The sequence below is a fragment of the Xiphophorus couchianus genome, chromosome 8 (assembly GCF_001444195.1).
Source record: "Xiphophorus couchianus chromosome 8, X_couchianus-1.0, whole genome shotgun sequence".
NCBI lineage: Eukaryota > Metazoa > Chordata > Actinopteri > Cyprinodontiformes > Poeciliidae > Xiphophorus > Xiphophorus couchianus.
The window spans coordinates 3547835-3561302 of record NC_040235.1 but is presented as its reverse complement, the minus strand read 5'-3'; the positions used below and the strand labels follow the sequence as shown (position 1 = coordinate 3561302).

The 13468-nt window shown below is 44.8% G+C and overlaps 1 protein-coding gene across 2 annotated transcripts in view; it reads right to left on the bottom strand.

Moving 5' to 3' along the window:
• steap2 (STEAP family member 2, metalloreductase) overlaps positions 1-13468 on the bottom strand; it is a 50012-nt gene that overhangs the window by 23670 nt on the left and 12874 nt on the right. The window contains exons 1-2 of one of the 2 annotated variants that reach the window (XM_028025669.1): positions 8380-8469; positions 7854-8287 (exon numbers count right to left, since the gene is read on the bottom strand). In XM_028025669.1, coding sequence (XP_027881470.1) covers positions 7854-8229 — 376 coding nt within the window. In that variant the 5' untranslated portion in view covers positions 8230-8287; positions 8380-8469. Of the gene's footprint in view, positions 1-7853; positions 8288-8379; positions 8470-13468 lie in introns of those variants that run through there. The other variant, XM_028025668.1, reaches the window with a different exon arrangement.

The following is a 13468-nucleotide window of genomic DNA, read 5'->3' as shown; positions in this document are numbered from 1 at the left end:
ACTTTACTCATTATCTTATCTCTGAATCTTCAGTCGCTTTGAACCTTTCGCTTTTTTTGCTGACACCTGTCTCCTGACACTTGTCAGGTGTTTTTTTAACCGGAAACGTTTCTTTTCATCTAACATTTCAAACCCAACCACTTTCCGAACCACTAATACACTCTTGATAAATTTTTCTGCATCAGGAAAATAGTCAAGGACCTTAACTTGTTTGCCAAATGTTTCATCCAAAAATTCATTAATTTCCTCCAGAGTGTACAAATCGCCACTAGATGTTTGTGAATCTGCGATTGAGACACTGTCTGAGTCGCTGTCGTACTCCATGTCTTCTACCTGTGCAGGTGGCGCAGCAGACTGGACCCCTGCAGCGCCACCTTCAGGCAACACCACAGCCTCTGCAGCGCCACCTTCAGGCAGCGCTACAGCCTCTGCAGCGCCACCCTCAGGCAGCGCTACAGCCTCTGCAGCGCCACCTTCAGGCAACGCTACAGCCTCTGCAACAACACAACCAACCATTTGATCTGTTTCTACCTCCAGATTACTCCCCTCTGAGGAGTCCTTGGGAACACCGGTTCCAGTTTTTTCAGTATCCTCCTGTACAATATGTGTATTCAAACCACTGCTTCCCTCTCCTGCATCAAAGCTAGCGGGAGGAGGAAACGCCCCGCCCTCAGCGGGAAGAGGAAACGCCCCGCCCTCAGCGGGAAGAGGAAACGCCCCGCCCTCAGCTGACGGAGGAAACGCCCTGCCCTCAGCGGGAAGAGGAAACGCCCCGCCCTCAGCGGGCGGAGGAAACGCCCCGACCACCCGCGACTCCTCTGCACTTCCGCTCACTGCAACCTGAGCTTCCTGATGTTTATGCGGGCAAGAAGAACGCTTATGTCCAACATCCCCACACTCAAAGCATTTCATACTCCCAGAACTCGCATAAACCATATAAGATCCTTCTTCATATTTCACTCTGAAAGAAACTTCTAGCGTCTGTGTAGCAGAGTTTAAGAACATAAAAACCTGCCTCCTGAAAGACTGAACGTGTTTCAGCTTATCATGTTTACATCCCAAACCAACAGTTTTAAAACCACTCGCCAGTTTCCCAAAGCGCTGGAGCTCCTTCTCCAACAAAGCATTAGGAATGAACGGCGGCACGCCCGAGACAATGACCCGGGTGGAGGGCACCGCAAGCGGCGACACCTGCAGGTACTCCCCGCCCACTGTCACCCCGCCAACAACCAACCGGCCCACAAAGCACTCCTCTCTCAAAAACATCACCACTCCCCCATTCACTCCGGAAGCACAAACCAAATTGCTGTGACCAACTAGATCGCCAACCGTCAACAGAACCGCCTCAACCGGGACCGTCGGACCAGGCTGGATCCGAATCCCACCTCCCAAAGAGAGGGGCGGCGGCCCTAGAGACGCCATCCCCACAAACAAACAGCGCCACAAGCGCTGAAAACCAAAAACCAGAACCAGAACCCAAGACCCAGAACCAAAGCAAGTAAAGAACACCAAAAAGCAACAAATACATGAAAGAAAGGGTCAAAAAAGAAAACGATTGAGACACTTTCACTCTCCCAAACTCACCACCCGCAGACCCACCACCACCACCACCCCCAGAGAGAGATAGATAGATAGATAGATAGATAGATAGATAGATAGATAGATAGATAGATAGATAGATAGATAGATAGATAGATAGATCCTGGGGTTCGATTCCCGGCCGGGGTTTGTCTGCATGGAGTTTGCATGTTTTCCCTGTGCATGAATGGGTTCTCTCCGCGTACTCCGGCTTCCTCCCACAGTCCAAAAACATGACTGTCAGGTTAATTGGTCTCTCTTTCTAAATTCTCCCTAGGTGTGAGTGTGTGTGTGTGCATGATTGTGTGTCTCTGTGTTGCGCCGAGGACTCCGGATTTTATTTCAAGACCGCAACTGTGAAAATATCACTAAACTTACAGCATACTGTCCAGTTTACTTTACATGTTTGTTTTCACTGGATGCAAAAGGCACCGACTAAAATCCAAGCAACAACGTGACTTACCAATAACGTGTTTCTGTTACCTCTCCCCACCTTTCACTCGCTCCAAAACTTGCCCAGTGGTTTTCTTTGAGCGGCAGAAGATGTCTGTCTAATCGTAAGTAATAAAATTGCGCTGCATAAATCATAAGAAATCCGATGGCGACAGCTAATTCAGCAGCGCTTCGCTTTCACAGACGGTGGGGACTACGTCTAACTTTTTCGTAACTTAGAAAGAAGCTCAAAGAAAGGTAAGCTCCGTTGACGTGATGTTAGCAAAGCTATCTGTACAGAAACACATTAGCATTTGTGATGAAAACAAGTCACTCACTGCGCTGAATTAATGTCCGGAGGTGTTGACTAAGTGTCGCCTATATGGGACAACACTGTGTCCAAAAGTCTGCAATATAGTGATGTGACATTCACGAACGATCCGAGTCTTCTGAACTTCTCTGTACTGACTGGAACCTCACTGAGAGCCGTTCTTTGTTCTTGTAATGCAGTATCATTATTTTATTTAATTATATACATTGATATTTATTTAATTAGCAAATAAATAAAACACAAGAACAAAAGAGCACGCAGAACATGCCCACTGCTCTTTGACTGTTTTCATTCAAAGGTGCAGCTGTACGTAGTGTCAGCCATGATGGTAGACATTACAGCATTGTGCTGCCTTGCTTCATGCAGTGGGAGAGAGGGTGAGAACAGTCGAGGTGAGCACCTTGTGCTTGGTTACATCTTTCTTGTAGCTCTTTGGTCAGTGTTCATAGTTGAGCATTGTTTACGTCAGGGCATTGCCTCAATTGCTATGTTTAATGGTGCAGACAGTGGTGATTTTTGACATGAATGATATGGGCAAATGCCCAGGGTATTATCTTTTTAGATAAGCAGAACAAAGAGTTTGTTCTGCTTTTAATATTGTTTAAATTTATGTAAGCTCTAAGTATTTAATATCTAGGTGTTTTTATGGGAATGTGAATCTTTTAGATCAATTTGAATAGCAATTTTAATCATATTTCATATTTTATTGTGTCATATAGCGTGGGACGCTGGTCTTGGTCTTGACTCGGTATCGGACCCTAAAAGTCTTGGTCTTGTCTGGGTCTGGTGGCCTTGACTACAACACTGATATATAGAAACAAAATACATGAAACCTGCTCTCAGACTGAACAAGTGTGCTCTTGGATAATGGCAGAAAAATTCCCTCAAACTCCAGAATTTGTCTGACATCTGGTTAGTTCTAGTCAGGCTTTCCAGGTCCATAATTTCCTGGATGATCCGTCCGGCCGTATCTTTGTTAATATATTTGCTGTGAATGACTTGAAGTTAAGCGTTGTGCTCCAGAAAACTGCATACACTGAGACTAAAATGAACAGCGCAATAAACGTGAAAACAGCTACAAATGAACGAGTCCATAGCATTGCGCAACTAAAATGCCATTATAAGCATTAATATTAAGATAAGTGTCACAAATCTGTTCAGTGGGACTAGTGAATTGTGGAGCCTGCAGGAGGAGTGCTGTGTGATGCGCTCTGATAGCACATGCAGGGCCGTAACACAGAACCTGGAGGCTGGGGCAGGGAAGGGGGGAACTCTAAAAACCCTCTTTGAGTTTTCCAGACAATAGTGAAACATGCAAAAATTACTGACGTTTTTTTTGTACTGTTGTAACCATTAAACAATCTCCCCTTTAGCTCAACCTTATAAGATCATCAACAAATACATTGTTGATGTTACCATTATAAAATAACTTACAATTAAATATTGGCAAAGCTCAATGTAATTTTTACAGGTGGCGGAACATTATCGCCAACAACTGCTGAAAGTAACTAAAAAACGTACTTTTAATGTAACTTAGTTACTTTAAAAATTAATTAATCAGTAATCTAAGTTACTTTTCTTGAAAGTAATCAGTAATCCGATTAAAATTACTTTTTCAAAGTAACTGCGCCATCACTGGTCGTTGTCACAATTAATTTTCTGCTTGTATGGATAAACCTGTTAAACTTTTATTCCTGTCTTCTGAGAGATGTTGTGGTCAGATGTCTGCCTGTAAGAGCCAAAAAAGTCATGTTTCTTTACTATTGTGTATATGCCTTTGTATATTTAGATATTTTCTTAAGAGTAAGATTCTGTTTTAGTATGTTTTTGTAGAAAAGCGCACCTAGTGAAAGTACTTGAAAATATAGCAAAATAAGAAAATAAATGTTGATCACGGTAGATCAGAAAGTACAGTGGATGTGATCTGTTAGGGTTAGGGTTACCATGACCGTGGAATGCTGTGCAAGATTGAAGAATTGTTTTTGCTCAAAGAAAAGTAAAGGTCATCGTTCATCAGATTTTGTGTGGATTTTGTAAGTACTTCTTCAATTCTTCACTAAGAGATGCACAAGAGCATATTGTGGAACAGAAACGTGTTAGCTAAAACCCAAGCTAACGAACGTCATCAAAAGAAAACTGAAACTCATTTAACAGTACAGTGGCTTTACACTGAAATGAATAAGCAGCCACTACACTACCTCAAACCATGCCACAATTAGTACATTAGAAGCCCCAGAGAACATCCCTAATTATTGGTAATAAAGAAATGCCCCCCATACCCATACAGAAGTTCCATGACCCCTGGAACCTCTGTTCTTTCTAGGCTTTTGAAGGCCTTCCCTGTAGAGGACATTGGAGCAGCAATACACTTTACCCTGAGTCCAAAGCCCCAGTAGGGGGTGAGTGAGCTACCAACACTGAAGCATCCTGACTATCCACACACTGGAATGCCTGTAGGCGTCAGGAGTAACACTACTTACAAGAACAAAGCTAAGCATGTTTTCTGATTATCTGTATATATTCCAGAATGGTGGAGTAACATGTTCAGAGTCAAAACAGCTTCTAAAAGATTGGAGAAAAAAACTGTGATTTACTTCAGCTGCTAATTATGGGACAACAATTAGTCCCATCAGTCAGGATTTGGTCCAGAAAAGGATATTCAGCATGTTGGAGATGATGGCATAGGTTAATGACACTGTGAATACATATATATATATATATATATATATATATATATATATATAAAATTTCCCTTCTCACCCACCGCGGGTGGTTCTTATCCTCTGAGCTCGGGTCCTCTACCAGAGGCCTGGGAGCTTGAGGGTTCTGCGCAGTATCTTGGCTGTGCCAAGGACTGCACATTTCTGGACTGAGATGTCTGATGTTGTTCCTGGGATCTGTTGTAGCCATTGGTCCAGTTTGGGGGTGACTGCCCCGAGGGCCCCGATGACCACAGGCACCACTGCGGTCTTCACCTTCCAGGCCTTCTCCAGTTCCTCCCTGAGGCCCTGGTATTTCTCTAGTTTCTCGTGCTCCTTTTTCCTGATGTTGCAGTCGCTTGGTATTGCTACATCTACCACAACGGCTTTCCTCTGTTGTTTATCCACTACGACAATGTCTGGTTGGTTCGCCATTACCATTTTGTCTGTCTGGATCTGGAAGTCCCACAGGATCTTAGCTCTGGCGTTCTCCGCCACCTTTGGGGGTGTTTCCCACTTTGATCTCGGGGTTTCCAGTCCATATTCTGCACAGATGTTTCTGTACACTATGCCTGCAACTTGGTTATGTCGTTCCATGTACGCTTTTCCTGCCAGTATCTTGCAGCCTGCTGTTATGTGCTGGACTGTCTCAGGGGCCTCCTTGCACAACCTACACCTTGGGTCTTGTCTGGTGTGGTAGATCTGGGCCTCTATTGCTCTGGTGTTTAGGGCCTGTTCCTGGGCGGCCAGGATGAGGGCCTCTGTGCTGTCCTTGAGTCCAGCTTTTCCAGCCATTGGTAGGATTTACTGATATCAGCCACTTGGGTTATTTGCTGGTGGTACTTCCCATGTAGGGGCTTGTCCTGCCATGATGGTATCTCTGGCACCTCAACCTCCGTTCCCTGTTGTCTGAGATATTCACTGAGCACATTGTCTGTTGAGGCTTTGTCCCTGATGTATTTATGAATCTTAGTTGTTTCGTCCTGGACTGTGGTTCTCACACTCACTAGTCCTCTGCCTCCTTCCTTGCGGCTCGTGTACAGTTTCAGGGTGCTGGATTTGGGATGGAACCCTCCATGCATTGTTAGTAGTTTTCTAGTCTTAATATATATATATATATATATATATATATATATATATATATATATATATATATGAAACTACTGTAGGGATGCTCCATCGGCAGGTTTTTTTTCCTGCCAATTCCAATACTGATCACCCATTAGGCTGATCTCTGCCGATCACCGATCTTTGTCGATCACCTGAATTGGTTGTTGATTTTTTGTGTTAGGTATAAATGCCGCTATGTGATCTGGAAAAATTTTAAAATGATCTGGTAATAAATTCACGTAAACATCCAACATACTTGCAGGCATAATAGAGCAGCTACTCAGTCAACCTACTACTCAGGGTTAACCCTAACCCTACCCTAACTGAAAAACCTGCAACCAGTTAAACAATATTTAACAGTAAGGTTCTCTGTACCCTAAATTATATGAGTCAAATAAATCTCATAACACTTATTATATCAAATAATGTCTAGTAAAAGAGGGAAACATTCATTCAAAGTCAAATGCAGGTTGCATCAAAATAAACAATCCTGACTTACTAAATCTAAACTTCCTGAGAGCATGGCTAGCTGAGTAATGCTGACTCTGATTGGCTGGTTCTGACTGAGCTGAATAATTCTGCAGAACACATGGAGGAGGCAGAGGAGATCAATTCTTATTTATTTATTTTTTCAGAAATTATTTTCATTAAGTCCATCCAAGTTTCCTAGTGTTCCTCCTGGGCTTCCTAGTTGCCCCTAGTGTTTCTTTGTCACCCCCTAGTGCTCCCATTGTTCCCTCGTCATCCCCTAGTGGTCCCTCGTCGCTCCCTAGTGGTCCCTGTGTTATCTCATTGCTCCTTAGTGCCTCTCCTGAGTCTTCGCCCTCTAGTGTTCTCTCGCCTTCCCTAGTGCACCGACGTTGCCCGCCGGACCCGCCTCCAGGTGCCCGGCCCATGCACCTACGATATCTTCCGGACCTCCCCCGTGGGTTCCGTCTCCAGCGTCTTTACCCACCCTGTGTGTTGTTTTCTGTTGTTTTGGACTTTTGGCCTCCTGCGTCTCTGCCCACCCTGGTTGGGCTGGTTTCTTTTTGTTTATGGACTCTTGGCCTCATTCTTTGTTTCTGCCCACCCTGAGTGGGTTGTTTTTTGTTATTTGGACTCTGCCCCCCCATCCTGCGCCCCCCACCCTTGTTGTGTTTTTTGTTGGACATTTTTGGGTGTCTTGGAGCCGCCCTTAGAGGGGGGGTACTGTCAGGATCTGTGTTTTTCTATGTATTTATTTTGAGTTTCCGTGTCTTCCAAGTTTCCATGTTGTCCTGTCTTCCCCTTGATTGTTCCCAGGTGTGTCTCGTTCCCTTATTACCTCCTGTGTATTTAATGTCACCTGTGTCTCTGCGTCTCTGTCGGGTCCTTGTCGTTTGCAGTGTCAATCTGTCTAGACTGTCGTTCTGTCCACTGCGTTCACCTGTTGCTACCGGCGTTGAGCCGGCTTCTGCTCAGCCGTGCTGCCAGGTGTTTGGACTGTGCATTTCTGGATTATTTATTATTAAATCATCATTATTCACCTCAACCTGGGTCTATAAGCATCTGCCTCACCATCTATACCGCAATTTCTGACACTTTCTACATCATTTATTAATTATTCCCTATGTACAGACTGAGTTTGACATCTGGATTGGTACTTTATCAAATAAAAAGTGGCCTGTGCTAATTTTCATGTCATGGATAAAAATTAAGCCTGAGTGTAGGTGCATTAATACCTGCCATGAGATGCTTGAGGTCCCATAACACAGAGTAGTGTTCTCGATGGATAGCCAAGAACAGAATGTTAGCTTTCTTGATGGCATCCTCATAGTGTGACACATCAACCACATGTGGGAAGAAATGAGAGGCCAGTTTGGGACGGCGGCTGCCTATCACCACCTTGAAGCCACAACGAAGTAAGCGAATAGTGATGCTCTTGGAGAAGTCACCTGACCCAAGGACAGCCACTGTGGTAGGGACTAGACAGGAAGGTCCTGAATCTGCAGGTTTGTTGTAGTGGAACATGCAAGCTGGTGGTTGGCTGAAATGTGAGGAAGAAGCTGTGAGAAACACAGGGCTCCTTGTGCACCCTTTCATAGAGATGGAATCCATCTTTTCTTCCTTCCACTTTTTCGTTTCTATTTTTCCGTTTAGAAGCAGCCCAGTAGACCTATAAAAGAAAACAGAGAGGTGAAGAGTTTTTTTGATTTTTGGACTTTGGACAGATTCAGATTGTTTTTGACTTTAGAATCAATTCCCAACCAACAAAGTAGCAACAGGATGCCACCCTATCCTCGACATCCTAGCGGTAATGAGAGGGTGATGTACAGAAAGCCGTGCAGTTTACTGAGAAGTCAGACAAAGAAGCAGAAGAAGAAACCATAAGTTCTAGTAAGAAGCCACATTTTACAAATTTTTATCTTTAACTCTTCTCACACATTTTGAATTCGATTTCCCAACAATTTCTTATTATAAGACATTTTGATTTATCATTGTTTCAGTAAATTTCTATTTATGCTTTTAAAAACTGACATTATCAGAAAGGTTACTTTTACTATTTTCTCCACTGTTCCACAAGAACATAAAAACATATCAGTAAGTTTGAAAATATGATTAAATGTAGTTACTTTGAGCAATTTAGAAATAATAACACTTTCTTAAGTATGGTGTCCTGAGAAGCCCATTTCCAATGGGAATTTTGAGGTGCTATGAATGCTGTGCCATGCATTCATAGACATACAATTACCCAAAAAAGAATTAATAGTTTGTTTTTTTATTAGAATTTTATCACAATATTTTGTGGTACTATTGTAATAACGCTAAAAATAATGATAATATTGCTCTCACTGGCGTTCCTAGGCCAACCGAGAAACATAGTCCCTCCAGCATGTCCTTGGTCTTCCTCGGGGCCTCCTCCCATTGGGACGTGCCTGGAACACCTCACCAGGGTGGCGTCCAGGAGGCATCCTGACTAGATACCTGAGTCACCTCAACTGGCTCCTCTCGACGTGAAGGAGCAGCGGCTCTACTCTGAGTCCCTCCCGGATGACCGAGCTTCTCATCCTATCTCTATGAGAGAGCCCAGACACCCTACAGAAAAAAAAACATTTTGGCTACTTGTACCCGTGATCTCATTCTTTCGGTCATGACCCAAAGCTCATGATCATAGATCATAGAAATTTTGTCCATGAAAGTAATGAACAGAATCGGTGACAAAGGGCAGCCCTGGCGGAATCCAACTCTCACTGGCAATTACTGCCGGCAATGCGGACCAGACTCTGACACCGGTCATACAGGGACCTAAAAGTCCGTATCAAAGGGCCCGGTACCCCGTACTCCCGGAGAACCCCCTACAGGGCTCCCCGAGAGATACAGTCGAATGCCTTCTCCAAGTCCAGAAAACACATGGAGACCAGTTGGGCAAACTTCCACGCACCCTCCAGGACCCTGCTGAGGGTGTAGAGCTGGTCCAGTGTTCCACGACCAGGACGAAAACCACACTGTTCTTTCTGAATCCAAATTCTGTCATCTACAGAAATACTCAGATGATTCTGCAGTTGTCAGGTGTATCAGAGATGGACAAGAATCTGAATACAGAGATCTGGTGGACCGCTGTGTGGTATGGTATGGGAACAATCATCTCATCTCTCTTGAATGTAAACAAAACAAAAGAGATGATTGTAGATTTCAAAAGAATCAGATTTAGATAAATTCATTCATTTTCCGTAAATCTGTACGATGCTCACTTAATGTGCTGAACTATAGGAGCCAACTATTGTGAGCCAGAAGGGAGATGAAAAAGATCCGGTAGTGTGAGATAAAAACTGCGGAACTGGTGAGTGTTTTCGTGCGTGACTTAGCGTTAGCGTTAGCTTATAATCACTGCTGTTGGGTAGCCGCTAAATTATTGACTGTATACTCCTTTTGATAAACAAAAGGTGGCTTAAATATTTATTAAGCACTGGGTTAAATTAGAGTTTTACATTTCATGTCAATTGATTATATGTGTCAGGAGTTCGGGTTTTTTGTTTTGCCTTTTTTGTTTTTTCCGTTCCTATGGCTTGCCATCACCACCAGATGGCACCATGGAGGCTAGGATAGGAGGACTGAAGGGCTGACGTCACCATCACACCGGTTCCCAATCCACTCGTCAGCGGGACTTCAAGAGACGGCGACTGCCAGCATACCAACGCTTGAGTGTTAGCCAGTAATGGTAACCCAGAGCCCTCTCCAGCGATCTAGTCGAGCTTCCAGTTTATTCGTTTCTAACGCCATCTGTTGTTTGGATATTTTTTCAGCCGTTCCCGCAACTTCAGAAGGGGAGTCTGGGGATCCAAGCAGGCAGTCTGCTCGCTCTCCTTGTCGACGTCTGGATCCTTTACCTGTCCGCCCTCCACCTCCAGCATCCACGCACCTGGCATCGACGTTGATTCGTTTTGCTCTCCGAGTAAGCATACACCTTCAGAGCTCTGGAAAATCCCCTCGGTCCCTGAACTCACCTCCCGATCTGTTGTTGTTCCTAGAAGTCCTGGCTTACCTGTCCGTCGCTGTCCCTTTGATGTTTGAGAACCTGCCCTGGAAATTATTGTAAATAAATCACTTTACCTGATTTCTCGCATCCCGAGTTGTGTTCTGCATGTGGGTTCGTAGTGTTAACGCAGATATGACAGAACACTCAAGCCAACAACCGAACCCAGCAGACACAATCAGAAGGGCTTTAGCTGAACAACAATCAGCGATCCAGTCTCATGAAAAAGTCCTTCGTGATCTTAGCGCCAGTCAAGCAGAAACGAACCGTGGGCTCGAGGAAATAGCTAACTTTCTGCAGACTTCATCCCAACAGCCTCCAGTCGCCGCTCCGGACCCTACTCCCGATCCTGCTCCAGTGAGCCGCGCCATGTATTCGGAGATCCGCCCACCCTCGCCAGCAAGGTTTGATGGAGACTCTAACAAGTGTAAGGGCTTCATTATGCAGTGTTCGTTGATTTTCAATCATTCTCCTCAGAGCTTTCTTCACGATGGGGCCAAGATTGCATTTATAATCGCTCACCTGTCAGGTAGAGCTCTTAGCTGGGCGGAGGCTAAGTTTCCTGACCCTTCTAATTTTGCCTGTACATTCACAGAGTTCCTGGCGGACTTCAAACAGGTTTTCACCTGTGACCCTGACAGGACCGCTAACTCCCGAGAGCTATGGTCATTAAAACAAGGACAAAGATCTGTAGCAGACTTTGCAATAGACTTTAGAATAATGGCTGCAGCCTCGGCTTGGAACCCGGCAGCGTTAAAGAGCGCTTATTTTCACGCTCTCAGTGACTCAATAAAGAATGAGTTGGCAACGCTCGATGAGCCAGATTCCTTAGAAGATCTGATAAAGTTAACTATCCGGTTAGATAACCGGATCAGATCCCGAAACAGGGAGAGGAGCCGTAGAAATTCATCTACCAGAAATGTACAGACTTCTGCTCCTGTGACCCCAACGTTTTCTTCACTCAGCTCACCTGAACCTGAACCCATGCAACTTGGACGTACACGGTTATCCCCCGAGGAAAGGCAAAACCGGATGAGGTCTCGCCTTTGTCTATACTGTGGCGCGCCCGGACATTTCATTGCCAGCTGTCCGGTGCGGTTAAACCCCCCAGTCCGCCAGTAGAGGGGGGAGATCTGGTGGACAGACATGTTCAAGCTTCTCCTCGCTTTTCGATAATTTCAAACCTGTGTTACAATAACCAGACCATTCCTTTGACAGCCCTGATTGACTCTGGTTGTGAACGAACCTTAATTGATTCTGAATTGGTTATACAGATGTCAATTGAGACTGTCGAGTTACCAGTTCCTCTTAGAGTTTCTGCTATAGATGGAAGATCACTTCCACCCATAACTCACAAAACCAAACCGCTTCTCCTGGTTAGTTCAGGGAACCACAACGAATTGATTTCCTTTTTTGTTTTTCCCACAGCCACGTCATCTGTCATCCTAGGTTTTGATTGGCTGGAATTACATAACCCTCACATAAACTGGTCAGATAGGAACATTGTATCATGGTCCACTAACTGTCACTCCACCTGCCTCCGGTCTGCTGTTCCCCCAGGTCCGCCACCGGCAGAGCAACAAAAGGTGGACCCCTCGGATTTATCGTCCATCCCTGTTGACTACCACGATTTGGCTCCTGTTTTTAGTAAGGCTAAAGCTCTTTCTCTTCCTCCTCACAGACCATATGATTGCTCCATAGATCTCCTCCCAGGGGCCCCGTTACCCTCAAGTCGACTGTATAACATCTCACGGCCCGAGCGGGAGACTATGGAGAAGTATATTAAGGACTCTTCGGCAGCAGGTATAATTCGACCTTCTTCTTCTCCTCTGGGGGCTGGATTTTTTTTTGTTGGCAAGAAGGATGGAACACTGAGACCTTGCATAGATTACCGTGGGCTAAACCAAATCACAGTTAAAAATAAATATCCTTTACCTCTGTTGTCATCTGCGTTTGAGCCTGTCCATGGTGCCACGGTCTTTTCCAAACTAGACTTAAGAAATGCTTACCATTTGCTTCGCATTCGAAGGGGGGATGAGTGGAAAACGGCCTTTAAGACACCTCTGGGACACTTTGAATATTTAGTTATGCCTTTCGGCCTGTCCAATGCTCCAGCTTGTTTTCAGGCTTTGGTAAATGATGTTTTAAGAGACTTTTTGAATATATTCGTGTTTGTATATCTGGATGATATACTCATTTACTCCAAGAACTTAACTGAACATAAACACCATGTCCGCCGGGTTCTGCAACGACTACTTGAGAATAAACTCTATGTGAAAGCAGAGAAATGTGAATTCCACAAATCATCAGTGTCCTTCTTGGGCTTTATACTTGAGGGCGGACAGGTTCGCCCTACGGAGGACAAAATTAAAGCAGTTGTGGAATGGCCGACCCCTGATACACGTAAACAGCTCCAAAGATTTTTAGGTTTTGCAAACTTCTACCGAAGATTCATTCGCAACTACAGTCAAACAGCTCTTCCTTTAACCGCTCTAACCTCCACAAAGTCTCCATTTCTGTGGACACCCACAGCTGAAGCAGCGTTTAAAAGACTCAAGTCTCTTTTTTCTGCTGCCCCTGTCCTGATTCAGCCCGACCCGTCCAGAGAATTTATTGTGGAGGTTGATGCGTCCGATACAGGAGTGGGAGCCGTTCTGTCCCAAGTATCTAGCACTGATAGTAAGACACATCCTTGTGCCTTCTTTTCCCGTAGGTTATCCCCTGCTGAATGGAATTACGATGTGGGCGACCGGGAACTTCTGGCCATCAAGTTGGCCCTGGAGGAGTGGCGACATTGGTTAGAGGGTGCAGAACATCCAGTGC